Genomic DNA, 27,636 nt, shown 5'->3' with positions numbered 1-27,636 from the left:
ATATGATCGCAAATCTAAGGGTCTTTTCCTAATATATAAATTTTTATTTGCTTTAATCTAAATTTTGTTTTTTTGCAAAAAAATCAAATTTATTTTTGCTGTCAGTTTTTTCTAAAAAAACATGTTATTGTTGCTTTCTTTTTTTGAAATTGTTACATTTAATAAGAATGGATCAAATATTCACTCTAAACAATCAACTTAAGTTTTTTACCAGTAACAGTCCTGGTGGATTTCACTTTATTCCTGTAGATAAGTTAGCTAGCTATCTTGAAACTGATGAGGCTGGAATACGTTTTCTGCTTGGTGTAATCATAGGTTTGTTTATTACAGTATATTTTTAAGTAAAAATGTCAATAAGTTAAAAGCTACTCATTTTCTTGTTTAGTTCCCTTTTCCTCCCCCCTCTTTTTTTCCTGATAATTTTTTTACTCCATTCTTTTTAAAGATAAAGTAAAATAGTTTAAATAAAAAGCATTAACAAAATTTCAATATTTTAATAACTTGTCAGGTTATCCTTTGGCCATCAAATATATGCTATTCTCTAAGAGTTCTGCTAAGGTGAAGGTAATTTGGAATGTTTTTTAAACAGTTTTTTAATCTGCATTTATTGATATTTGAATATGTATTAAAAATATGGAACACATAGTAAGAATGTTGAGATTATGAAAAATTATACCCTGTAAAAAGGGTTTGAAATTAAACTTATGCATTAAATAAAAGTAGCCAAACAAACACCAATAGTAATAGAAGGAATAAGCTTAAGTATGATGCAAAAAGATTTGGAAATTTGTCTTGAAAACAACAAAAAATGCAGATAAACAAAATTTTTTCATGTTGAAAAAACTATTTTGTTTTCATAACAGTGTTGCTTTAAAAAAAAGGTATCTTGGATTCAATTATACTGGTTGCATCACAGTTCTTTACAATATATTTTTTAGATTTGATATCTATTTAGTATTTTTATCTATTTTAGCATACATTCTTTGCAATTACTGGCATTCTGGTTAACTACTTTGTATTTGGTATGCAGTTTTTCTTTTTCTTGATTGAAACTCCAAAATTTATTTTCTTTATGATTTTTGGATTTGATCTCAAAAACTTTTTTGTATTGAGTTTAAATAGTAGTTTGATAAATTTCACTTTTTGGTATTTAGGCATTGATAGCATATACAGTTTATTGAGTGTCATTGTGACATTCATATCTTTTTCCATTCTTGGTGGAAGATTATTAAATGTTATCTTTACAATTTCCTTTCATACTGTAAGTTTCTAAAAAATATACTGTTATCAAATATTGCCTGTGGTTGTAAATATTTATCTTTAAAGTATTGATTTTTCTTTTTTTAGATTTATCTATCTGTAGGATATGCCATGTCTGCATCATCATCTGGTTACAGCATCAAATGGACAACACCTCAGTGCATGTTGTGTTTAAGACTTATAGGTAGTTTTTATAAAATATTTTCTGAATCAATATAATAATCAACTTCCTATAATATTTCTATAAAAATCAGAAAGCAAAAAAATTTTTTATCCAGCTATTCTACAATTAAGTACGTTGCATTTGTATTTAAAAGTACCTTCATCAGTTTCAGAGCTTCCTCATGTTATTAATATGTGGTTTTCAACTGAGAAGCTTATGATAAAGTTTTTAGTAATAACTGTAAAATTCAAATGCAATTGTTGCTCTGGGCAATTTATTGTGACTTTTTACAACAAATCATTAGAAAGTCCAACCATATATATATATATATATATATATATATATATATATATATATATATATGGTTGGACTTACTAATGATTTGTTGTAAAGACAATTTGAAGATAAATTAATTGCTAAAGTCAACCAAACTAAAAATCTTAAAAACATTTTTACCACTAGCAAAAGAAATTACAGTATGAATTACAGGAAATACAAGTTTAAACAAAGTCATAAGTTTTTCCTTATTACAGAACTCAAGCTAACAACTTGAAAATTCTAAAAAGTTAAATTTTTTTGGTTATTAACAAAGTAACAAAAAAGAAAAAAAATGTGGCTAACATATACTTATATAGAGCTAGCAAAAAAAGCGTAAATAGAAGAAATGGCCATATGACACATAGTTAGTAGAAACAGCCATACAACATATAGCTGGTAGAAATAACCATATAACACATAGCTACAGGGTGGTCCAAAAGTTTCTGACCAGCCATGCTAAAGTTGAAATATTTTTATTAAACTGAAAACAGTGTATTTATGAATGTTTTGGGCTTGATGTTTATTTAAAAGTTCATTTTTCACAGTGACAACATTTTCTGACCAACTAGTTCCTGTTTACATATAGCAATTCTGTGTAATTTATACTTTTAATACTCATTTTACATTATTTACATGTAGTGTAATCATTGAAAATTTTAAGAAGTTTTTTTTTTTACACAAAATAAACTATAAGTTCTATCCCCAGTTTCATAAATTGAAGATTTTTTCTTAAAAAGAATTGCCATCAAAAAATTAGGTTATTAGTAAACATCATTAAGTTTTATAAAAGTGTAATTTCAATTCTTTATAGGTCTAGCTTGGGATGTTTATGATGGGCTGCAAGACCCAGTAATATTTATTCATTGCAATAGCTCTCAGTTAATGTTTTTATGTGTTTAAGACATAAAAACATTAACTGAGAGCTATAGCTTTATCTTTATTTTTGTTTTTTGTATTTTTTGCCCATAAAAATATATCAATGTTCTTTTCTAAATGTTTTTTGTTTTGTCAGATGACATTGAGTGAAGACCAAAAAGTCAATTTTGTGAAAAAAGTGCCAACTTTTTTAGAGGTAATCTTTAAAATCTAATCTTAGTAACATACAAAATTATTTGTGTTTCAAAATTTAATTATATTTATATTTATAATTATCTAACCATTATATTTATAATAACAAAACCATGTTTATATGTTTATAATTATTATATTTATAAACATATAAACATGGTTTTGTGGAAATTGCTAAGCTTAGTAAAATTCACTAAGAAATAAGTAATTATTTTTGAATTTCTTCATCTTATCCTCAGGTTTGTTTCAACTTCAGATTTTCTTTTTTTATGCGTGTTAAAATACTAAACAGTTGGGGTTAAGTTTGTTTAAGGTGTACTAGTTTTTAGGAAGTGATAGCTGTTAAAACTAATAGTGATCAACTGAACTGTCAGTGGTAGCTGTTAAAACTGATAAACATTTAGTTTTATCTGTTTTGATTTCTTTGAAGTAATATTTAAGTTTGAATTTTAAATTTAAAAAAAAATATTTATTCAACCATTTTATTTAATTTATTCTCTTTATACCACTGCAAGCATGGAATAGGCTCTTTTTTAAACTTTATAACTTTAAGAATTACAAAAATTGAATAATGGTATGAGTGATAATCATACAATAATAAAAATGTTGAGTTTTAGCAGTGAAAGTAAGTTGTTAGTTCAAACTCTTGTTTATGCTTTTTTTAAATTTGTTTTAAGTTGTTTGGGTTCTCCTACTGTTTTTGTGGATTTCTCTGTGGACCTCAAGTAATTTTTTTTTTTAGTTAAAATCTTTTATAATTTTGATAAATTAAAATTTAAAAAAATTCTTATCTAAGATAAATGATTATTTAAAAATACCCTATTATTTAAAAATATCACCCTTAGGATGGTTGTGTGTTTAACTTGCTGAGCACCTAAAGACTTAGTAAATAAAACTTGTCCTCTTTTAGATTTCATATAGAAGATACTTTGCATTCATCAATGAAACATTGGTTGACAATTATGCCAAGAGGGTGTCCTTTAAGTATGCTTTTTTATGCAGCACAAAGGGATTCATAATATTTGTCTAAAAAGTGTCAATCGTCTTTAAATATAGTCTTTAAATCTTAGGAGATTAAAATAAAAAAATGTAAAAACATCATTAAGATTTTTTAGTTTTGTGAAAAACATCACTTTTTAGGAAGTGATTTTCAGTTTTCAAAATATTATAAATATTTCCTTTACTATATTTCACAATAGCAGTGTAGTTTGTGTCACTTTGGTCTGCTTCTTATACACAACCAATGTATAAAATTTATATCATTTAAAACTTAACACATAAAAAGGTAGAAAGTTGGAAAACTTAAATTTAAAATAAGAAACTAATTACAGCTTGTAGTTAAATATTGTTGTTTATTTTTATCATTTATAATTTTATCATTAATTCTTTTATTAATCACTTAATAATATTTTTCAACTACTTTTAAAGTTTTAACAGTTTGAATGCAAACTATCAAAATATAATACTTATGGGTATCTGCTAAATGTTTAATTTACATTCATTTTAATGTTCAAAGGTATAAATAGGAATTACTTAGGTCGTTAGGAAAGTTCGTAGAACTCCCCTATAAAAAAAAACAAAAAAAAACAAGAGTTTTTTTTAATTCTATTTTAATAAATGTTCAAAATAATGTCCATCGTTATCTATACAAAGTTGCATCCTTTCAAGCCATTTTTCAAACGTTTTTTATACTTTTCTTTGGGTATACTTTGAAGTAGCTTCCTTATGTGAGTTTTTTTGACTTTTGACATCAGTATTGTCATCAAGATTTTTTTTATCAAGTCAAATAGCCAATAATCGGATGGAGCTAAGTCTGGTGAGTATGGTGGGTGGCAAAATACTGTAGTTCTAGCTTGGTTTAGACAATTTGTGACGGTTTGAGTCACATGGGGTCAAGCTTTATCATGGAGAAATTTGAAATTTTGAGTGCCTGTTTTAGGTCTTTGCTTATTTATTTCGCATGTAAGAAGTTTCAAAAAATTGTTTATGTAATATTTGCTAGTAATGGTATCTCCCTTTTCAATATAACCCAAATGAACAACACCTGTTGTTTTGAAGAAGATGTAGAACATGTTTTTAGGCTGAAGCCTGTTGCATCTTACGATAGTTCTTGGACTTTCACCTTCACCTACCTTGTGTCATAGTTGTCTCAAATAAAACCATGACTCATCCCCTGTAATAATATCACATAGTCTCCAATTTTAAATTTTTTCCAATTTTAAATTTTTTCTTTTAAACGTATATAATAAAATTTAAATAACCTTTTTAGTAAACGTTCAAAATATTTTAACAAGTACTCAAAATGTTCATAATTAAACACAGTTTAAAATGATATATAAATATTTAATTTTTTCCTGTCTCGTATTTTTTTAGATTAAGTTCTATGAACTTCTCTAATGACCTAAGTATTTAAGATTGAGAATTGATTGAAGAAAACATTTTTGATTAATTTTCTTGAAAGTTTTCACAATAATTTTTTTTACAATTAATTTGAATACTTGTGTAATTTGTAAATATAAAAGTATTGTACTTGAGGTAAAATAATTAATTGAGGTTGTTACAGAGTGGTATTTTCCTGAAAGTCTTAATTTGAGGGTTTTTTAGTTGTGAGGAGGAAGAAAAGCTTTTCCTGTACAGATACTGTGAGTTGTTATTTTGTGGGATCCTAGGATCTTGGTAATCCTGTCTGCATTGTCTTACTAAACTTCCCGCCTTATTGCATATAAAGCAGGTTGGTTGATTTACTGTAGCTGGGTTATGATCCTGATTTCGGCCTAAGTTATTATTCGTTTGTATCCTCAGTCCAACTTTTAACTTTCTGATCTCCTTTTTGAGCCTTGCTACTTCTCTAGTCGCATTTTCTGAAATAGCTAAATTCACAGGTGTTGCACTATATGCAGCCATGGGAGGTGATCGCTATCGTCAAAAGATAATTTTATGTTTAATAGACTGGTTTTGTAATTTTGTCATCATTTTTATCACAGTTTCAGCTATGCGAGCACCATCATCAATGTTAACTGAATTATTCAGTCTGGTGATTCTGACTGCTTGTGTGTATGTTTCTGGTTGGCTTAAAAGAAGTTTTCTATTTAAATTAGAACTCTTTGAATAAAAAGATCTCTTTTAGTTTCCTCCGAAACTTTTAATCTTGCGACAGCTTCTCCAAATTTGCTATGAAATGTTCAAGTCCTTTTTCTCTTTCTTTCAATCTATAAAGTTGGGTTTTCTTAATCCAAATACGTTCTGGTGGTTCATACTCGTTCTGAAAAGCTTGTTGAATTAATTGTAAATCTTGTCTTGTTTGGTTTGGAAGGGATTCAAAAAAGTATTGAAGCAGATTTATTTAACCAAAGTGGAAAGTGCAAAGTTGTTCATTATTGTCCCACTTGTTAAAGGTAGCTCTTCTCTTAAATTGGAGGAAAAATTCTTTAATATCATCATCTGGTTCTCCATTAAACTGTGGTAAACTAGGCTTATCGATTGTTGGTCTTAATGAGCTTGTAATCTTTTCTAACCAATTAAGAGGGTTTCTCTCATCTTTTTGTCTAACCTGAGAAGCTTCCGCTTCTTGTTATTTCTTGTGATTTAATAGTTTTCTGATAACCTTTTCTATCTTCTTTTCACTTACAATTTTATCAATACATTGATCTCGTCTATCATTTTCCTCATGTCCTAGAGAGTCTCTGTCAAATTTTCTATTGGTAAAACTTCAATGTTGGGTGTGATACAGATGGGTGCAGATGGTGTTTTTGAATAAAATACTGGTAAATTGTTTGGATTATTATCGGTGTGAGGTGAACCTGAAAAACTTGGCATTTTTGAAGTTGATAAAACTGTTTTTAAATGTTTATTAAAAATGTTATTTCACTTTCTTTTTTTTTTCTTTAAATAAAAAAAAAAGATTTCTTTTAAAATATTTTCTCTTCGATTGGTTGGTTGGTTTCAAAATAAATAGTTAAATGGTTCAAAAATGATTAATAATGAAAGAGTCTAAAATGTAAATCGTACAAATATCTCACTAATTTATGAAGAAATGAGTGAATACATTAACCTCAGTAGGGTCTCTAGTGTGAGGGCAGCGTTTTTATATGGTATTATTTATTTAATTTAAGATTGTTCTTCGTTTGTTTGTTAATGGTAAGGGTAAGGGGAAGTATGGGTTGTGTTGTGTGGAAGGGGTATATGGAAGGTTGGGATCAAGGTTTATGGTCTGGGGATTACTTGGTTGGGAAAGGGCAGGATTTGGGTATAGTTTGGTTAGGAAAGGGCAAGGTATAATCGTTAAAGGGAAGGTTGTGTTTGCTGTCCTCAGTATATTTTATTATGCAATATATTTCAATAAACATTCTATTAGTGTATAATGGTTAGCACTCTTTTATTCATTAAGTTATAAAATACAAATAATGCTTTCTTACACTACTTGTAGTGTTCAATACTGTTTTTATCAATAACTCCTCTTTAGCTCTTCTAGCTTTAAACAAATTTTTTTTTTTTTCTTTATTAAAAGTGGCGAAACTTCTGTTTGCTTCTCTTCAAACAATTTTTCTTCTGACTTCTATTTATCTCTTTACTTCTTCTGTTTTATCAACAATTTCAAATTCTTCAATAATGAAAACTCTCTTCCTCTAAAATTCTTCTTAAAAATCTTTCTTAGAACTCTGACTTCTCTTTTTCGCTTATATAAGAAGACGTTTTTCCTCTTTCTTTTTCATTTACTTAATATGAAATCCTTCTCTCTCTTTTTGTTTATTCAGAAGTCTTTCTCTCTTTCTCCCTTTTTGTTTATCAAGAAGTCCTTTGTAACTCTATTTTTGAGCTTTTATAGTTCTCCATTATCATTTGTTTCGTTGCTATATCTACTTATAATGAATTAACTTGACAGATAAATAGGTCTCTACATGTATGCCTTTATTGCTGTTTTTATTTTTTCTTCATTACATTTTATTGTCTTATCATTTATTTATATAACAGGGCGAATAAGTCTCTGTATGTACGTCTTTTCACTGTTTTTAACTTTTCTCCCTCACAGTTATAAAAAAATTGTAAAGTTTCAAAATTTCAAAATGGCATTTTTCTCAAAAAGAAAAAAAAAATTACTTTAAAACAATATTAATGCATTTATTTTAAATTCATATAAAGTATAAAGTTGTTCAAACAGTGCAGGGCAGAACAGGACAGGAACAAAGTTTTCATAAAACTCTTAATTGTAAAAAGAATACATTTTTTGCTAGGTATTTGGAGGGTTTGAAAAAACTTTTAGCATCAATAGTGATGATGCTTTTTTATAAAGTCATGGATCCTCATTACAGACCAGATCAGCTATTTGAAAGCAGTTATTTTGTAAGAAACAATTTTTATCTTATATAAATAGTTTTTTTTATTTGCAATTTTATATAATTTTTAATAGCTAAAATATTCAGACAAAATCTTTGTTTAAATCTACAACATCTAAATTTCTTTTTTTGGTTAATTTTTAGGAAAAGCCATTTATGCTTCGCATTACACATATGTCCTTCATCTACTATGTCCAATTTACACGATATGTCATAGCATGGTGGCTAAGCGTAAGTTAAAATCTTTAAATTGTTGAAAAAGCTATTTTCTGTAAATTAGTAATAACAAGTAACATAAGGTTGTCTTTTTTTCCAAAGTTACCTGGAATTCTTTAAACTTCTTCTTGGTAGGACGGTGTTTGTATGGCTATTGGAATAAGCTATAATGGAATGGATAAAGATGGGAATTCAAAGTGGGATGGTCTACAAAACTTTAAGTTCAGAAAATTTGTATTTGGAGGTTTTCTCCAAGTAATGTATTTATTTTTACATAAAGAGATTTTTTTTTATTTTTTATTATTATATATAATATAATTTTTTGTTGTTGTTATCTTATTTTATAATATGTTTACTTTGTATTTTTAAAGAAAATAATAGCTTATTGTCACTTATCTTTTTGTTAGTAAATATTTTGTATATAAAAATTAAAATAAAGTTTTTATCTTTAGGATATCATAGAAAGTTTTAATATTACTACAAACTTATGGTCTGGGAGGTTGGTCAAACATTTCTTAATTTTATAATCTTACAGTCATTTCTACAACTAAAACTTCTAAAAAATCTTTTTTCAGGTACATATTTCGTCGACTTCGCTTCATAGGAAATAAATCAATTTCACATGTTATAACACTGCTTTACCTTGCTGTTTGGCATGGTTTCTACATAGGTTATTTCATTATGTTTGCAATGGAGTTTTTGAGTGTTATAATGGAGAGACAAGTAAAGCAATATATTTTATTGTCTATTGTCTAATATTAGGATGTTGTTGTTTTTTTATTAATTTTTTTATCATTTGCTTTCTTTAAAATTTTTAAGTTATTGAAATGATATTTTTTAATTTAAAATAAGCATTGCAGTTAGGTTAAAAGTTTTTTTAGCAATATAAATTATTATTCAAGTGTTTTATTCATATATATATATATATATATATATATATATATATATATATATATATATATATATATATATATATATATATATATATATATATATATATATAAGTTTCATTCAATTCGAATCTCATCTAAAAATACTTCATGCAAATCTCACCTCAAATAAAAAGATTCATTGGCAGCCCATCTCACCAAAATTACTTCACAAAGTTTTATTTAAGATCTGTATGTTTTACTTTTTATTCTGGTTCAATTTCTCTTGTTTTTTGTTGTTTTAATTGCAACTACTATGGCTAAAGGTTGTGTGAGTGTAATGTTTTGAATGTACAGGTTTGTAACATATCAAAAAGACTGTGTGGCTATTCATTTAATGAAATCCCATTTGTGTTAAAAACTATTGTTCAGTTGATTGGAGCATTATTGAAGTTTTACATGTGCGGCTTTTTTGCTATGTCATTCATTTTGCTCAGATGGAGAAAAATTAAAGTGGTAAGTTAAAGTGTAAATTGAAAAAAAGTTTCTAATGCATTTTATGTCTATTCTTGTTTATGTATGAAGTTTTTTTACTTGATTAATTGCCAAAATATGTTGCAAACTCCTCGCCATCCTTTGACACTTGTAACTTCTTTTGGCATTTGAGTTAAAGTATGTTATTTGAATGTTTGAATTAAAAATGCTGAGGCAGAAAGATTGTCTAAAATTTTAGGTCATAGATGTAGTTTTAAATGGTTATGATTATGGCTTTTTTTTAAAATTATTATCAATAGGTTTATGCAGATGTCTACTATTGGCCACTTATTATTATTGGCATATGGTTTGTAAGTGTACATCCAATTTTATTGAAGCTGTCTAAAATGATGAATAAGAAGTATGTATTTTTTTGTGTGTTAATATCATTATAATTCATTATGAATAATAACTGCTTTTTTTTCAGTCATTAAGAAGAATGCTTATTTCATTAATATAAAGTTTTGGTTAAGAATAACAAAATAACTTTTCATTAGTTTGCTAAATTTTGTAAAAAAACTTTTTTTTTTTTACTTGTTAATCTTATTTTTATTATTTAGAACCAAGACAGAAAAAGAAGAATAAAATCAGAAAAATTTATTCAAAACCAACATTAATTATTGTTGTGATTTTTTTCAAAAATTATACTATATTCTTCAAAATTGAAAAAAAGATTGTATAATAAGAATGTAACGATTTTTCCCTTTTCAATCTTTTATTTCTATGAAGAACTATCTCTAATTGTCCATACATTATTTCTGAGTCATTTTTATTATCTATTGTTATCACCTTTCTTCATAAAAAATAATTTTAAAACTAATAATCAAGGTGTTGAAAATTTATAAATTTTTTATTAAAAATGAAAACTGATATTTTTAACATTTTTTAACATGTAGATTTTATGGTAAAAAAAAAGTTCAAATAAAAAGGCAAATTTTTAAGCTTTACTTTTAAAAGTGGTTTTTATAAAATTGGGCTAGTATATAAAAAAGTTAATTTTAGTACCATTCTCTCTTTTTTTTAAACACATAAACTCTCTTTCTCTTTGATATTTTTATGAGGTTCATTGCTCATGCCCAAGTTTTTTTGCCTTTCTATGCTTTTGTTCATTTTATGCGTTGATTTTATATTTTAACTTGATTAGAATCTTAAAATCAAAATTTTATTAGTGTAGTTTCTGAACTACTTAATAAATTGATCCTTTTAAATTACTAAAATTTATTGTTTAGTCTAATATGAAAGTGATATGAAAGTAATATGAAAGTGATATGAAAGTGATCTTTTAAATATTATTGTTCTTTCTTTTTAAGTTAAATGTGAAGAACTTTTAAACTGCTTAGAGTTTTTCCAAAAAAAGTTTTTTGTTTTAATTTTTTATAGTTTTTTGTTGTGAAAAACATTTTAATCTCTTTTCCTTTCTTCTTTCATTTTTTTCTTTTTTGCAATAACTTTATTATGTTATTTAGAATATTTTATTTTAGAATGTAAAAGATTTTTCTGAAGATTTTTCTTTTACATTACATTTCACTTTCTTTTTTTTTTTTAGCTCCATTATTTATTTTATTTATTTGTTGTTGCTGTAAATCTAAGTATTTTAGAAATAAATCTCTAAATATGTAGACTGTTTAAATCTGAAAAGAAGTCTTGCTTAGTACTAAGCCTATGTTTTTCTCTTTGTATTGCTCTTAAAAGTTTATGGTGAAAAAACCTTTAAAGTTTTTCTTTGCCAGACAAGGCTACACACATTCTGACTACAGGGATTTGAAAACAAATTTTTTTCCTAGCAGTTTGAACTCAAAAAAAAATTGTATTTAAACATTCCTTCATTTTGTATGCAAGGGGGGGGGGAGGAGGAGGAATGATTTGCTTCACTAGAAAATTAATAATTTTGGTTTAATAGCTGAAAATGTAATTCTAGGTAAATTAGTGTTTGTTTGTTTTTTTTGTTTGTTTTAACTTTTAAATGACTTTTTATATTTATAATTATTCATTTAGTGAAAAAAATTAATGATCCTTAATGGATTTGTTAGGATCAATCCTTGGCAGCATGGATGCTGTAACAAGTAAGAAATCTGACAATGAGTCAATGAGAAAGATTAAAGGTATATTTCAATAATAGTTTCATCTACTAATAGCTAAATTAACTCTAATAATTATTAAATGAAAAATGTATATTTTTAATACTTTCGATTCATTTATTGCCTTCTGCAGGATGTCTCAAAATTACCCCTACTGAAAAAAGTTTTGGAAAATTTCCCAGAAACTCCAAAATTCAGTTTTTGAAAGTAACATTGATTATTGAATATATAACAATAAACAAATCAGATTGACTTCAAAGATATCTTACACTTACACATATATCATGACAAATGGAAATAAATGTCTTATTCTATTTGGCTTCTCATAGTTCCTTAACTGTCACAGCCAATCATCAATGGCCGCATGCATAACAACAATCAGAAAATCCCTTTAGTTTCTCCAACTTTGGGTGCTTTCTGCTACAAGCCATGTCCTCTAACAGTGACCGCAGTTTCCAGCCCAGTAAATTAAAATCTAGGCTTCCAGAAAGCAAATCTGCAGCTCTTACAAACTCTGATGTGTGAGTTTCTATTGATTACTTGTTAATTTTGTGTTATGAGCTGGAGCAGAATCTTACTGGAAAATCTAGTGGTCAGAGTTGTAAATGATCTCATTTAAGAAGTTTGACAATTTTGGCTTAAGTTTCATTTTGGTATCATTTTGCACTTCTCATCTTGAGCACAAAAATATAGTTCAATAAAAGATGCCTCTGAACACTGGTTAATAGAGTTGTTTTTAGCATACATAAAAATGTAAAGTTCATATATTGAGTTACGGGGCTCTTGGCTTATGTTCCAACTATATAAATAAAATTAAGTGTAAAAAAAAGATTATTGCTTAGGAATTAGGAGTGGTCCCTGAGCTTTAAAATTAAAGATTTCAATATCAATTTAACTTGTCCAAAGTAGCTCTTATGACTAATTCCATAAATTGTGGTGACAAGCCAGAAAAAGAAAGTGTTTATTTTAATTGTTTTTTTTTAAACAAATGAGCACCCAAGTAATGGCATGTATATATTGTTGTTGCATCAAACTACAAATCTGCAACCTGATCCTCAATGCTTCACTTTTCCAAACACTGGATGGCAGCAGGTGCTGGTGCTTCACCTATTCTAAACTGATAGTTTTAGAATGTCCTGCAACTGCTCCATTGGTATTCTGACCTTCATCTAAAATGCAGCTATCAATTTTTTAACTTAGTTGCAGAGCAGCTAATTGCCTTTCAATTAAAAAGCATTTAGTTTCTTTTTTCCATTTTTAAATTCTAAAAAAAAGAAGCAGAAGTGAGGGGGGGATGGGGAAGGGGGGAAAGAAATGAACTTTCAAATTTTTTATTGGCTTATACTGACTACAGTGCACATTATTTACAATTTAGATGTTTATTTGTTTTTAGCTTCCCAAATGCTTGTACTATAATGAATTGTTAAAGCGTTATCTGACTAAGCAATTTTTTAACATTTTCACAATCCTTTTCTAACGTCAAAGCTCAAGGGCTACTCCTAAATATTGTTTGATGGCAAAAATGTGTACTTTGCAGTTAAATTTTGTTGACTATAAGTAAAAATAAACCAAAAAAAAAAAAAATTGTAATTTTAGGATAACATTGTCTATGTTCTTACTGGAATGCGAAACCTCTCTGATAATCTCTTTAGATTACATAAATATTCAGTTCTGTCTCTGTAAAAGTTTTGATTTTTTAGTTGTTTTTTTTAACATTCTCCTACTTTGATCCACTTTTTACATACAAAAACCAGGATATAATAAATTTATCTTATTGAAATAGTATTGTTTAAATTTCAAGTGTAATTTTAAATAGACTTAGATATGAAATTAAATAGAATGTACTAGCTGGCTCTTTAACAGACATTAACGATTTAACACAGTTGGTGTTTGTTTTTTTTACTGATTTGTAATTTTAGAAGCAAAACAAAAGGCGTTACTGTTCAAAGAAGAAGAACGTAAACGAAGAGCAAAGTTTAGAGAAGAGGTGGATTTATAAACAGATTTTAAATAGATTTATATGAGGATTTTATCACAAAGAAGTAATTATCTTAAAATTGTCATCAGTTTTAGTTGTATTGACATTTTGTCAAACATTGTGTTCATTTGCTGGTATTAAAGTACAGCTTTGTAATAGGTTTGTTTGTTATATGTTTTCTATTGTTTTTCCTTCTATATATTTATCTAATAATGGATTGTGTTTCACTAGGTAGAAGAGCGAATCAATAAATTTTTGCAAAGCCCCTCAAATGTTAGAAAGTTGGTGTTTGAATCTATGAATGCAGCGCTTCGGAGCATTGTGTATGTCTTTAAAAATTTCCAAATATTTGTTCATATAAGATTATTGTTTTTTTAACTACATCTACTATTATGGCAAATAGATAGATCCAATAAAGGTCTTATAAATATGATTTGTTAATTTTTTAGGTTTTTAGTTAATTTAAGAAAAACCTGTAGTATTCAAATCATTATCTACAAACATTTTTTATTTTGTTTAGTTTTTTGAAATATTTTAGTTCCTGTTTTAAAAAATTAAGTTTTTGCTTTTTAATATCTGGTTTAAGACATGATGTTGCAGAGGTAGCTGGACTGCCTTCTTACAGCTTTGGTGAAGAAGATGTTGACAGACATCTTATTGTTTGGAAAAAGGCATAGTCTTATATTTTTGACCTGTTTCTTTAAAGACGTTTCTACCAAATTTAAAATGTAAAGAAACTTCAGGAGGCAAGTTTAAAATGTAAAGAGGAGGCAAGTTTAAAATGTAAAGAGGAGGCAAGTTTAAAGGGTGAAGCAAAAACTTCAGTGACATAAATTATATTATGCTTTTCTAACTTTTTTTTTTTTTTTTTTTTTTGTAGAAATTTTTAAAATCATTAAACTTGTGTTGAGAATTGCAATAATGTTTTTTATAAAAAATAAACACACTTTAAAATTTTTTATAGGAATACTCTCCTTCTGATGCTGAAATAGAAGCATTAAGAAATGGTGAAGTAAGAGGTTTTTCAGTTCGACTAATATCATCAACAATATGGTTTTATTGATAATGCTTTAAATTACTTTTCAGGAATATAATGAAAAGGTTGCTGCAAAGCTTATCATAGATGCTCAAGCCAAAGTGAGTTAAAATTAATTACGTATGTTCATTACTTAAAAACTGTATCCCATCAGTTAAAAGATGTAAATCTAAAAATCAACTAAAGTATTGTGAAGTTTTTGCAAAAGATCTTTTAGATAGCAAACGAAAGTATTAATATTGCAGTATCTTATTTTTGTAAGATTAAAATGTGAGCTTGGAAAAAAAAAATTATAGTTTAAGGAAAAGTGCAAGTGTTTTTGGTTTTAATGATTTTTAAAGCTGTTAAGAATAAATTATTTTTACTTTATTTTTTGTATAACAAACCTTAAAATTTTTTTACATTAATAAATTTAAGTAAAACTTTAGCAAATTCTATCAAATCAAAGCAGTGAGCATTCTTCAAGAAAGAGACAATCTGCATCCCTTGAAACAGAAAAGTATTTTGAAAAATATGCAAAAATAGTTGGTGAAGACAGCGGTTTAAATGCTGCTGTTGTGACAAAGTCTAATAAACTATATGGAATGGGTAAGAGTCTTTGTAATTTAATGAATTATTAATTACTATTTCTAAACTGCAAAGTACCTAGGGGAAAGATGTCTTTGATGTCCTATTTCCAAAAGCATTGGTTTCGATGCTCTAAAGATGAGACACGTATATTGGTATTTTTTTAATATTTCAAAATATTTCCATATTGTTTTTGTAATCAACAAATGTAAATTTAAACTATTGTATCAAGTTATGAAAGATAAACAAGTTTTGTTTGAAGACCCTGTCATTCGGAATGATCTTTGACACCTCCCATACCAGCTTGTGTTGTAGGACATTGATCTATTTATCAAAAGTCATCATAGCATCCACAGGATGTAATGTCTGATGAGCTTTAACACTAAAGCATCCCTTAAACACCAATATGCTTTATGTGTTGTTCAATATGTCCAGCTTGAATTGGTTCTCTGATTGATCTGCAAACGATCTGTGATCTCTACCACATATGTCAAAGTGTGATTTATCAGGAAAAAACACCTTCATCCGAAAAATATTTGGATGAAGGTGTTTTTTTTTAACAATTATTTTGTTGACAGTACACCATGAATAATATTAATAGAATTTTAATTGTTCTAAATATTTAATCATGATTATAGTCATAACCTTAAATGACTAAAATAGACTACAATTAGAAAAAAAAAAGAGTAGTATTCCTTACCTTGCTCCAATTTTTGTTTGTCTAGTGTTTGTTGTTTAGCCTATGCTAGGTGACTCTTCATGAGCAGCATTAACTGCCGCCTCTTTATTGGCTTTCTAGTCAGCCTTCCTGCATAAAGCAGGTGTCTCTAGCTGTTCTTGAGCTCACAGCTATCCTATGCGTTGCAAGATAACATTTTAACTGAAAAAACTTGTTTTCTTGGTATCTCTGAAGCTCTGTTGCAATAGAAAATGATCTTTTTTTCAATTGGTAAGGTCTTATCTGTAAGTGAAAGTGTGCCAGTTTTTTTCTACAGTTTGACAATTTTGTTAATGGCAGATTGCGTAACTTCATATATTCTAGCAATTTTTCTCTGACTTTCGTCAGTATGATCTGATAAAAATGTAATTTTAGAATGTTTACAGGGAGTAACGTCCATCTTTGTTTACCGTAGAATTTTAAATGTAGTTAGAATGATAAATACAAATATGGAGTCAAAAAACATCAAATTATGTCAGTGATTCGATTAATATAGCCAAGGCTGTAGATTGCTTAAGACATTAATCTTGCATGAAAAACAGCTCTTGCCAAATTGATCTGAGCCTTTTTTTTATCTGTTGAAAGTTTAGCTTGTTTGAAATAGTCTCCTTTTGGCAAATTTTTCTTTTCAAGAAATATAGAACAGACCAGTGTCAGATTAACTATGGCACAATTGGCGCATTTATGTCAGGCCCCCTTTTTTTAGCCATGTTTTGTAGGCCTACTGTTTGTTTTTATTGTCTAGTATTATTTTGTGTAATTTTACTTTTGAATGATATCCTTTAGTTTTCTTCATAATTTTAAGGAATTGAATTTAGTAGTTTTACTCAGTTGTTTATGCCAGGTTTACAAAAAGTTAATCCAGCACTAGAACAGACTTTCAGGGATTTCTTAGCTTTATTGTGTAAAAAGATCTTCTAAGATATATATATATATATATATATATATATATATATATATATATATATATATATATATATATATATATATATATATATATATATATATATATATTAGAAGGATTTAATGCTGTAGTGGTAAACACTATACCAATGATTTCCTCTTTTAGTTCATATGATTTCAGAAGGTCTGTTATTACTTCAGTTTGCCATTCTTCTGTGGAACTAATAAAAGGAAGTATTTTTAACAGCGTACTTTTACCTATACAACACTTACTGCTATTCTGTCCCTTATTAATTTTCTTTCTTTGGTGATTTTTTGGACAATTTTACCATCAAAATGGAGTATTGTTAGGGATTTTTTCATATCTCCAACTGAATATCTAGCCTCCCTTACTGTTCCTTACATCACCTTTTTTTGCAGTCCTTTAAACATTTGATGTAGACAGACTTTAAACAGTGAGACCATTTGAGAAAGAATAGCACTAACATGCTATATTCATATATAACATGCTATATTCATATGTAACATGCTATATATATTATACATTATAAAATATATAATGAATAATTGGAGAATGTCTTAATTTGTTGGCACCTGACTTGTTTTTGAGGTTTTACATACAAAGAAAAAACCAAGCTCAAAGAAAAATTTGCCTATAAATCTCTCTTTGATCTAATTTTCTCTGTGTTTTTCAGTGTCTTTTTAAAAATTATTATCATTTACTGTATTATGTTTTTTGTCACTTATTAAGTTTGTCTATTCACTATTAGAATTGTTTTTTTTATTTAATAAGGATTTTCTTCCCATTTAAGGAACGTTTATCAAACTACTTATATTTTAATCTTTTTCATATCTAATAAAACTCTAGCATAATTAATTTTGTTTTTTACTTTCAGCATTATTTTTGAAAAAAAATGCTTGTTGAAAATGTAAATGTGTGTTGTAATTTTTTTTGAAATCCATTCTGGTCATGTGAAAGAAAAAAAGTACCATAAAGTTCCTAAAATAGTTTGCACATCAATAAAAAATCGGTGGGATTGTAGCCCATAGGTATGCTTTTATGTGTACAAAATTTCAAGTAAAAATCTTTTGAGGTTGCTGAGTTACAGGGCTTTAAGTGTTCAGAAAAGTCAAACTTCAAATCATTTTCTGTGACAACACTATTACAAGTCTGTTGACCAGCCGATGTTATATATAAGCTTTATTGGGAGTGGGCAGCAACTTTTGTTAACGTTATTTTTCAATTACATGAGTAACAGAAAGTCTTTGGTGAGAAAACCATTTAAAACCACTAAAAAGTTCAAAAAACAGGGGGTTGTGCAGCTATTTATTAAATCGGGTAAGTTTATGTTTAAAAGTAGCCCAGTTTGCACTTGTGAGTTGATTTCAGCCAGAAAATTGACCAAAAGCAGAGAAAAAACTGAATTCGCAACACATTCATCACGACTTAAATTTCGTATAGAACGCTACATTGCGAACAGATGTGTTGCTCAAATGACAGTTATCTTTTCTACTGTTAAAACAATTTAAAACCAATACATACTTTTCTTTAAAAAGTGAGGTTTAATTACAGCAAAATATTCTACTTATGAAAAGCTTCTATAATTTCGAAATTAAATAAGGGAAACGGAATAAAACCTACAAAAGGTGTAACAAACATTATCATCTTTGTAATTGATAAATCCGGGAAATACATAATATTTTTCAAAGTAAGTCGGAATTTATAAGTGGTGCGTTTATTTTGCGGTTAAGTGTATTTGGACACTATCCCAAAAAAAAACAACAGTGTGTATCAATATTCTGTAACCTTATCTTCATATCCTTATGAGTTCAGAAAAAATGTTTTATATGAATATCTTAAAAAGTTCACTAAAAAACAGAACACTGATACTATGTATATATAGGCTTTGCCTCTGTTTTACTGGCACATAGTTATTTTTTAGTTTTTGATATGTTTCAGGCTTAATTAAAATTATCCACTTGCACATCTTTAATGAAAAATACAAAAAAGATTAGTAATGAGCCATTTAATGAGCCATGTTTGATAATTCTTTGATTTTTACAAAAAATCCTGGAGCTAGTTTTTAAGATGTCTCATTTCTATTGACCCACGTCAGTTCTGATAAAAAGTTTTCAGCACTTTAGATCAATTTTAGTGATTTAAAATAATAATTATTGAAAATACTTCGTGGAAAGGCTCTAACTTACGCAGAAAAGGGCTAAGTTTTAATCATTCACGAAGAAAAACTCTTAAATTGGGTAATTGCCATGAGGCTCAATAGATCAGAGAATCTTATCAGAGATTTCTTGAAAAATCCCTCTGTATAAAAAGGTAAGCATGAGATCACTATTCATTTCAACTAAAAATCTTTGTTCCAAGTTGAGTCTGAATTAACGCTTAATGTTGGTAGAGAAACTATTAGATTCATTAAAGTCCAAATATTGTTCAAACTAAATTGAAGAGGTGCTAAATTTGAAACCAATTCACAAGTAAAATTGCATAAAGTTTGTGCAAGAAAAAATGGCTCATGATTGAAATCTGGTATTTTGATGAAATCTAACACATTATAATAAACTTATTATCAATCTGAAAAATGTTAACTAATTTCAATAATAAAAATCAACGTAATGTCCTTGTGTGAAAAAATGTTTAATTTAGATGGTCCTGATGGTTTAGATATTGGCGTGATTTGAGGATATTGCTAAAATATTTTTCAGTAAGAAGTTTAGAAAGAGGTACATTTATTGTCTCGCTTGGCTTCTGTCCAACTGAAAAGCTGAATTTAGTTTTCACATCCTGCAGAATAAATAGTGGAAACTACACACAGTAGTTAAAATCAACACTGATTCCATTTTAAAATAAGTACAACCGTAAAGGGCTTGTTTTCCAACAAAACAACGCTAGAATCTATGTCAGTACCGATTTCAGTACCGATTAGTATTTCAACCAAAATGCAAACAGTGTAAATTTCCTCCTGAAAACATACACAATGTTAATGATTCAGACTAATGTATTGTGTAATGAGGACCCCAAAAAGTATTGGGTAATTAAAGGGCAAAAACAAACAGGTGTACTCAATAGTGCTGAACGTGGTTAGCACTTGACTGTTCTATGTGAACGTGGTTAGCACTTGACTCTAGTATATTCTATGAAAAACAGTAAGAATATCTGTGCATCCGATCTTTATTTTTTCTCAAAAAAAAATTCAGTTAACTGTTGCTCCCATAGACGATAAAGTGTTTAGCTAGGAAAAAGAGTAGAAAGGGAGGGAAGGGGGATGTTATTAAGATTTTTTTAAAAATGGTCTGACGATTTTGTGCACTATTCTAGTGTGTTGAAAAATTTCTCTTAAACGGCTACAGTCAAAAATAAAGATTCTTGTTTCTCTAATTTATTTGAAGTGTGGCATCATAGAAGCAGTTGGTTGCTTATAATGGTGTATTTTTTTTTTTTTTTTTTAAGGGTAATAACGCTTATAAAAATGCAAAACAGTTTAATATTCTAGGTTCATTGTTCTGCAGGTTAGAAGGAATACATATCAGAATAGTTTTCTAGTTTTCTTGTAATTAATCAGCGAAACGTTCAAGTTAGGTGTAACATGATAAGCATCTTTCCCCTACGCGAGTTATCTGTTTGTAACTGCTTAGAGGTGAATTGTCATGAAGATATATTAATTTTTTTAACCTTAAAATTTTTTAATCAAAATATCAAAAAAGTTATTAATATAATTTATGTATTTTGCAAAATATGTGTATATTTAAGATTAAAAAAAGGTTGTTTTTTTGTTTGTTTGTTTTTTAGTTCCCAGTAAAAATAAAGAAGACAAACGTTCAATTGAGGAGACCATGAAACAGATCCGCGACAGAAAATTACAAAAAAAAGCAAGTACTAATTCAGCCTAATCAATTTTTTTTAAGAAAAGTATTCGAATATGAACAATCTCTGACCAATCAATGGTTGGTTTTTTTAAATCCTTTGGGTACATCATGTTCCAATGAGGTGGTTAGGTTATTTTGAATGTCATATCTCGCCTTATCGCTGAAAAATGACAAGGTCAAATGATCTCAAGTAAAGAATTTCAAATGAAGTTGATGTATAAATACGAAAATAGCTTTCTGCAGAAAACAATCAAACTTGAATATCTATATTTTGAATTTTATTTACCAACATCTATATAAAGTCTTTGATTTAGCGCTCTCTCTTGGCGTTTTCTATTCGAAGAACTCTGGAAAATATCATTCATTTTTTAATGTTTCTTGATCATTGACTTTTTAAAAAAATTTTTTTATATATAACACTCTCAAGGATCTGTTTCACTATTTTTTCACTATTTGTTTTATAGGAACATTTTTTTAAAAGTAATATTTTGGAAGCTGAGACATTACAATTTTAACAATGTTATATTCACAGTTGTTGAACTATGACTGACAGATTACGTGACTGAATCAATGCTTGCATTTAAATTAAATGGAATTTTTAGAAATATTACGTTGATCTATTTAAAGCTTCGCATACATGCAACCTTTTTAAAATAAATTTCCTATAGAAACAGCTTTTTTTAAATGAACTTCCCATAGATTTTTAAAATGCTATAAAGATTTAAAATGCTGTAAAGATTCCCTGTTGAATCTTTATATATAGTAAACTGGCGTGCATTCGGAATGACAACTTTTGCCATATTCTTTTCAAAGCTCTTCCTCAATCAATCGTTTCTTTATTCTTTGAAGTTGCAACAAAATTCCAAAGCGAATAAAAAATTTTTTTTGTTTTAACTTGAAGAAAAGTGCAGCTGATTGACATCGACTCTTGTGTTAAGCGTACGAGAAGGATGCTCCAATATGTGAGTACTGGTTCCAGCGTTTTTAAAAGTAGCGATTTTGATAAGTGTAACAAAAAATCCGAAGGGAGGCCAGTAAAGTTTGAAGACGTTAAGTCGGGTGATGCTATTGGACCATTATTCATGCCAAACTGAAGAAAAGCTCACTAAAACGTTGGGAGTGACTCAACAAGTGATTAAATCTGCAAAAGCTATCAAGGATACTTTGTAGGCAGAATTTCCTCCTCTACCCGCCGTATTCACCAGACATTGTTTCTTCCGACTATCACTTTTTTCGGTCGATGACTTTCTGCGAAGAAGCCAAATACTTTTTTTAACTTTTTTCAACGCGGAATCCGTATGCTAATAAAAGATGTGTAAAACTCAAGGCTAACAATAAAAAATACCGTACCGTAAAATAAAGTATATCGTACCAATCTATTCCTGAATAAGACTTCAAAGTTACGAAAGTTATATCATCTGGGACGGAAAAAAATATTGGAAGCGGTCTAGTGGATTGAGTGAATATAGTTGTTTAAAATATTTTGAACTAGACATAATTCTACTCTAGTTCTTCATAGTCCAATCATAGTGTTAATATATCATTACTATTTAAAGTATTTATTCAGTAAGTTAGCTTTTAGCTTATTCTGTTGGTCCAGGCCAAATTTAAATTTAAAAATAAAAAAATCTCAACAGGCCAAGGAGGCTGAAATAAAAAAAGGCCAGCAAATCAAGTTTAGAAAAGACCTCCGGTTCAGAGGGCTTTTTTTTTGACAAATCCTCATCTGCGGAAGACGGAGACGCAGAATTTCTCTACTGAAAGCTTTTCAATTTTAATAGAAAACTGGATTTTATGTTCAAGGCTATTAATGAACAAACAGTTTTTGTGCTGGAATTACAATGACAGTTTTCTTGTATAAAATCTGTTTAATTAAAATTTTGAATTTCGTTTTTAATGATCTAAACACACAATAAATAAAGTATTAAACTCTTTAGTAAATGAAGTTTATCAAATTTTTCTAAAAACTCTTTCCTTTTTTACTCTTTGTGTTTCAAACATTTGAATTTATTTCACCATTTAAAAACCTGTCCCCATTCTGCCCCGCTAATCTGTCCCATTATGCTAAAATCCCAGGTCGGAATTTGACTTTAGTATCATTGTCTAGTTTTATAGTTATTTGATAACACTAGTCAACAAGCTTTTTTCATCAGACATAGTTTTATGTAGACTAGATAAAGTTTTTAACGCTGATTTCAGATTTTTTTTGCTGACTATAAACTTAATAAATATAATATAAATTATCCGGGCACATTTTTACTATGTGTGCGGATCATTTTACTATGTGTGGGGATCATTTACAGCCTCGGGACAACGACCTAAAATTACGAATGACCTAATGAAAATCTACAAATTTTATTTTTGATGTCCACTAGGCGATCAAGACAAATCATGGGCTCTGCACATAATTTGTGCTTCGTGTTCTAGTGGTTTACGTGATTAGCTTCATAAGCGAAAGACTTTACTTCCATTTGCTATACCCATTATAATGGAGGCAACCCAAGGATCACCTAACTGATTGTTACTTTTGCAGCATTAATACAATTGACTTTTCAGTCAAAAATAAGCACAAAATTTTGTATCCAAACTTGGATTCAGCCATCAGTTCCTCATTATCATCATCAGCCATCAGCTCCTCATTATGCGTCACTGTCTGTTCCAGTTCCTCCATTGGATGGACTTCAGTCCGTTGAAGATGAAACTGAATTTAATACTTTTACTGGCAATAGTTATCAGGATTCTATGGATTTGGACTACACCCCAGATTTGGATATAGGACCAGAAACCCTTACCCAAGATGAGCTCAATGATTTGTTTAGAAACTTTTCCTTGTCAAACGAAAAAGCCGAGCTTTTAGCATTCTAGACTTATCCAAAAACACCTACTTGGAGCAGGCCTAAAGGTGTGCCATTATGAAAAACGCAATCTTGGCTGAGTTTTTTGTTGTTGATGGCTCATTGTGTTATTGCAATGACATCAACGGACTGTTTGGAGCTTTATTGCAGTCCAACATAGCTTTCTGAATGGCGCTAGTTTATTGACTCTTAATGCGGAGTTTGAAAGCTGTGCTATTCCATAATGGCAATCAACGATCTTGCATAACAGTTGCACATTCCGTTCATTTAAGTGAAACACATGAAAGCATGAGAATATTACTCGAAGCAATCGATTACAAAACTCATTAGTGGAATATCTGTGGTAATTTAAAAGTGAATGGAATGTTAATGGGCATGCAAGCTGGGTTCATAAAATTCTGTTTCCTAGGCCTGTCGGACAGCCGAGCTACTGCAGAACATTATTTCAAAAGTGACTGGCATCAAAGGGATGAGTATAATCCAGGAAGAATTAGTGTCCTATATATTCCTTTGATCGAACCTAAGAAATACCTACCACCTATCACCTCTCCATATTAAATTTGGCTTCATGAAAAACTTTGTGAAACCAATTGGAAAGACTAACTCTGTAGGGTTTCAATACCTAGTAAATAATTTACAAAAACCAGCGCAGCAAAACTGGAGGGATTCTTTGTTGAGCCGCAAATTTGTGAAGTATTGCAGGATGCAAACTTCCTAGATTCTCTCAATGTTAAAGAAAAAGAAGCTTGGCAGACTTTCACGTGGATTTTTCAGAACTTTTTGGGCAATCACAAATCTCCTACCTGTAAATTACTAATGTTCATAAGTGGCTAAAAAGTGTTAGAAGTTTACGAATCCGGATGTTATAAAAACAATTCGCTCATAATTCAGGAACATTTGTCCGAATATTACGGATAGTTTTCACGCTTAGAAAAACCACCGTAACACTAAAATTAGTCCGTAGATTGGTGTGGTGTAAGGGTCTGCGTATCGTTATTATCTTGAAACGATAACGATATGAAACGATAACGATATGAAACGATAACGATATCAAACGATATGAGTTTGTCTATGAAACGATAATATCGGTTCAGTTATCGTTTGAAACGATAACTGACTGAAATAGTATCGGTTAAAACGAGAATACCGATAAATATCGGTGTAATAACGATATTTTTTACAATATTCCAATTTTTTTTTTTTAAAAAATGCAAAATTTTAGTTCAAATATAATATAAATCTTCAAGTCGAGTCAAGATGTCGTTCTGCCTATCTTCACCGGTTTTACAAGTTAATCCTTCCCAATTGTATATATTATCTAGATGTCTAACTTCACAAAAATTCTGTAAAGAAAAAGTGAAGCAACACTGTTCTCTAAATTGACCCCCAGGTTGAAACTCTCCCCATTCCTGATTTTTTTACATTTAATCAATCATGTTGTCAGAAAAATCTGAACTAAGTGCTAAATAGCCAGTGTGTGTGTATATGTATATATATATATATATATATATATATATATATATATATATATATATATATTAACACACACATATACATATTGATATTATATAATATACTTCAGGTAGAATAATGTATTTGATAGAAAGTAATGTTTTCAGGTAAATAGGAGTACTATTAGGCGAACCTCTGATATGTATCCAGACAAATAATCAGCCAGGGTCAAACACTTTAAATATAGCTGAAAAAATCTGTGGACTCTGCTATTTAAATCTTAGTATAGATTATTTATATTTATGATTTTATAATTTAAAAATAAGGTTAAAATAAGATCAGTTAAAACATTTTTTCTCTTTATGCTAATTTATAGTTTGATTCAATATATTTTTTATTATTTTTACTTATTTCAAAAAATGTTATAAAATTTTTACTATTAATTTTAGAGGAGTTTCTCATGATTGTTGCTAAAGTTAAGCTGTAACCAATATCATAGATATTAGTGAATCACTTGGAGATAAACATGCAGAACAAGTAGCATCTGGATTGTTAAAGCATAAAATGGAGAGTGAAAGCATTGTAAGTGTAGAGCAGTTCAAGATGTCTACAGGTGGAAATCTTTTCTCTGTTACAGTTGGAGTAAATGAAATTAAGTCAAAAAGAAAGAAAGTAAATCATATCTTGTTCCAAAATATTATGGAGCTATCAAATGCATTAGAACTCTCTAAAAATAAAACCAAAAAATCATGTTCTACTTTACACAGGAATCTAACAAGTGCTGTAGAATCGATTATTAATGTTAAAATGACTGAATTGCAGGAAACTCTGAATATCTTTAAATGGTGGTCAAAACTTCTTAAAAGTTATTATTGTTTTCGATCCAAAAAATCATTATTCCTCCTTTGAAATATATGAAGATTCTGGTGTCAAGCAATGCTATATTCTTACCATTGTGGAGATGGTCTTAGAGGATAATGGCAATCTCCAAAAATTATTGGCACTTCTTCAACTTGAAGAAGTAAACTTCAGTATGGCATTTAACCTAAAGTGTGCAAATAAAGTTTTTAGAACTTTCAAGTCACTCTAGTAAATATGCCTGCCTGTATTGTGAAGGAGAATGCTCCCTTGAAGCAGGGAAACTAAGAACGTTGGGCTCTATAGACTTATGTTATGATCAATATGTATATGGTGGAAAAAAAAGATTGAAAATGCAGGAATACAAAAATGTAATAAATCCTCATTTCGTTTACTTAAAAGAAGATCAAGAAACTTTTCTTAAACACATTGTTTCTCCACCTGAGCTTCACATTATGATGGGAGTTGTGGATAAACTTTGTACTTTGCTTTAATACGTTTGGCCAGCTTTTCAAAGCTGGTTGAAAACACATTACATATTAATGAGAGGGTATCATGGTGTAGGTTTAGATGGAAACAATGATAATTGATTAAAGCCCCTGTTAGACATTTTGGAGAAAGATGTGACCTTAACTGCAGCAATCAATATTTTACCAATAATGAATTGCTTGCGTAAGTTCTCATTAGTGAAATCAGCTGTGTTTGGTTTGGAAATGGGTACAGATATTTCTGTTAAAATTCAAGATTTCAAAAGTTTATTTTCTAGTCTTCAACTATATACAAAAGATGTATTTAGCTATGACTTGACAGTTTCATGGAAAATACATATTTTAGTGTGTCACATTCTCACCTTTGTATTACACAATAATATTTGTAATATCAAGACATCTAAATTCTATATCTGTTGTATATTTTCTCATAATGTTCATACGCTTTTACAATTTAAATATCATTTCTAAATTCATTCTGCACAATGAATTATGCACAAAGAGCCATATATAGTCATTGAACTACACATTCATTGTGCACAATGAATTACACAATGACGCAACTACAATATTAGCTTAGGTAGCTATGAAAAGACTTGGATGAACTATAAAAGAAACAAAGGACAAAAAGTTATGGAGAGCTAAAATCTGCTGTGGCAAATTTTAATTTAAACAAGCATTAACTTAAATATCATTTGTGATACAAATGTATTTATATTATGGTTTTTTTGTAAATGAAATAAATAAATATTAATGGGTTATTTTGACTACAATAATGGCTGACTTTATTAAAACTTTGGAAAAAAAAAAGCCAAAAATTATGCGTTTTAATTTTGGAAGTATACATATTTAGCACTTAGTTCAGATTTTTTTGACAAAATATATTGTGTTTACTAATGCATATGATTGATTAAATGTAAAAAAATCAGGAGTGGGGAGAGTTTCAACCTGGGGGTCAATTTAGAGAACAGTGTTGCTTCACTTTTTCTTTACAGAATTTTTGTAAAGTTAGACATCTAGATAATATATACAATTGGGAAGGATTAACTTGTAAAACCGGTAA

The 27,636-nt window shown here is 28.7% G+C and overlaps 2 protein-coding genes and 1 pseudogene across 6 annotated transcripts; all 3 read left to right on the top strand.

The window, feature by feature from the left end:
• Positions 1 to 102: 102 nt before the first annotated feature.
• On the top strand, positions 103 to 10,671 carry LOC145185438 (lysophospholipid acyltransferase 5-like). 3 transcript variants are annotated; one of them, XM_090097297.1, is made up of 17 exons: positions 103 to 315; positions 509 to 564; positions 974 to 1,022; positions 1,155 to 1,261; positions 1,348 to 1,444; positions 2,553 to 2,590; positions 2,754 to 2,813; positions 3,487 to 3,534; positions 3,720 to 3,793; positions 8,041 to 8,149; positions 8,287 to 8,373; positions 8,494 to 8,613; positions 8,811 to 8,857; positions 8,934 to 9,081; positions 9,585 to 9,743; positions 10,022 to 10,122; positions 10,322 to 10,671. In XM_090097297.1, exons 1-17 carry the CDS (start codon positions 168 to 170, stop codon positions 10,344 to 10,346), a joined length of 1,473 nt encoding a protein of 490 aa, XP_089953423.1. In that variant the 5' UTR covers positions 103 to 167; the 3' UTR covers positions 10,347 to 10,671. The 3 variants fall into 3 exon arrangements, 1 of the variants encoding a protein (XP_089953423.1); XR_016455421.1 differs by lacking the exon at positions 10,322 to 10,671 and having other exon boundaries at positions 8,461 to 8,613; XR_016455420.1 differs by lacking the exons at positions 10,022 to 10,122; positions 10,322 to 10,671 and adding an exon at positions 9,364 to 9,479 and having other exon boundaries at positions 9,585 to 9,708.
• Positions 10,672 to 11,724: 1,053 nt separating this feature from the next.
• LOC149884041 (sperm-associated antigen 7 homolog) lies at positions 11,725 to 21,591 on the top strand. 3 transcript variants are annotated; one of them, XM_090097342.1, is made up of 8 exons: positions 11,725 to 11,863; positions 13,759 to 13,826; positions 14,049 to 14,140; positions 14,404 to 14,488; positions 14,782 to 14,829; positions 14,904 to 14,954; positions 15,282 to 15,441; positions 20,851 to 21,591. In XM_090097342.1, the coding sequence occupies exons 1-8, from the start codon at positions 11,779 to 11,781 to the stop codon at positions 20,889 to 20,891; spliced, it is 630 nt and encodes a 209-aa protein (XP_089953468.1). In that variant the 5' UTR covers positions 11,725 to 11,778; the 3' UTR covers positions 20,892 to 21,591. The 3 variants fall into 3 exon arrangements, with proteins under 3 accessions (XP_089953468.1, XP_089953467.1, XP_089953469.1); XM_090097341.1 differs by having other exon boundaries at positions 20,844 to 21,591; XM_090097343.1 differs by having other exon boundaries at positions 11,733 to 11,863; positions 13,759 to 13,881; positions 20,844 to 21,591.
• A 4,110-nt stretch (positions 21,592 to 25,701) lies between these two features.
• On the top strand, positions 25,702 to 26,919 carry LOC149884040 (uncharacterized; annotated as a pseudogene).
• Positions 26,920 to 27,636: the final 717 nt, after the last annotated feature.

Source organism: Hydra viridissima, unplaced genomic scaffold (genome assembly GCF_058129835.1).
Source record: "Hydra viridissima isolate aposymbiotic clone 2 unplaced genomic scaffold, HvirCarnegie_v1 scaffold_9, whole genome shotgun sequence".
Lineage (NCBI taxonomy): Eukaryota > Metazoa > Cnidaria > Hydrozoa > Anthoathecata > Hydridae > Hydra > Hydra viridissima.
Note: the sequence above shows the minus strand (reverse complement) of the source record. Positions and strands in the feature narration are given on the sequence as shown.

Coding starts and splice junctions, on each gene's coding strand:
- LOC145185438 (XM_090097297.1), top strand. CDS start 168: ATGGATCAAATATTCACTCTAAACAATCAACTTAAGTTTTTTACCAGT. Junction 3,535..3,719: donor GATTTCTCTGTGGACCTCAA/GTAATTTTTTTT, acceptor GTCCTCTTTTAG/ATTTCATATAGAAGATACTT. Junction 3,794..8,040: donor GCCAAGAGGGTGTCCTTTAA/GTATGCTTTTTT, acceptor ATTTTTTGCTAG/GTATTTGGAGGGTTTGAAAA.
- LOC149884041 (XM_090097341.1), top strand. CDS start 11,779: ATGGATTTGTTAGGATCAATCCTTGGCAGCATGGATGCTGTAACAAGT. Junction 11,864..13,758: donor GTCAATGAGAAAGATTAAAG/GTATATTTCAAT, acceptor TTGTAATTTTAG/AAGCAAAACAAAAGGCGTTA. Junction 15,442..20,843: donor TAATAAACTATATGGAATGG/GTAAGAGTCTTT, acceptor TTTGTTTTTTAG/TTCCCAGTAAAAATAAAGAA.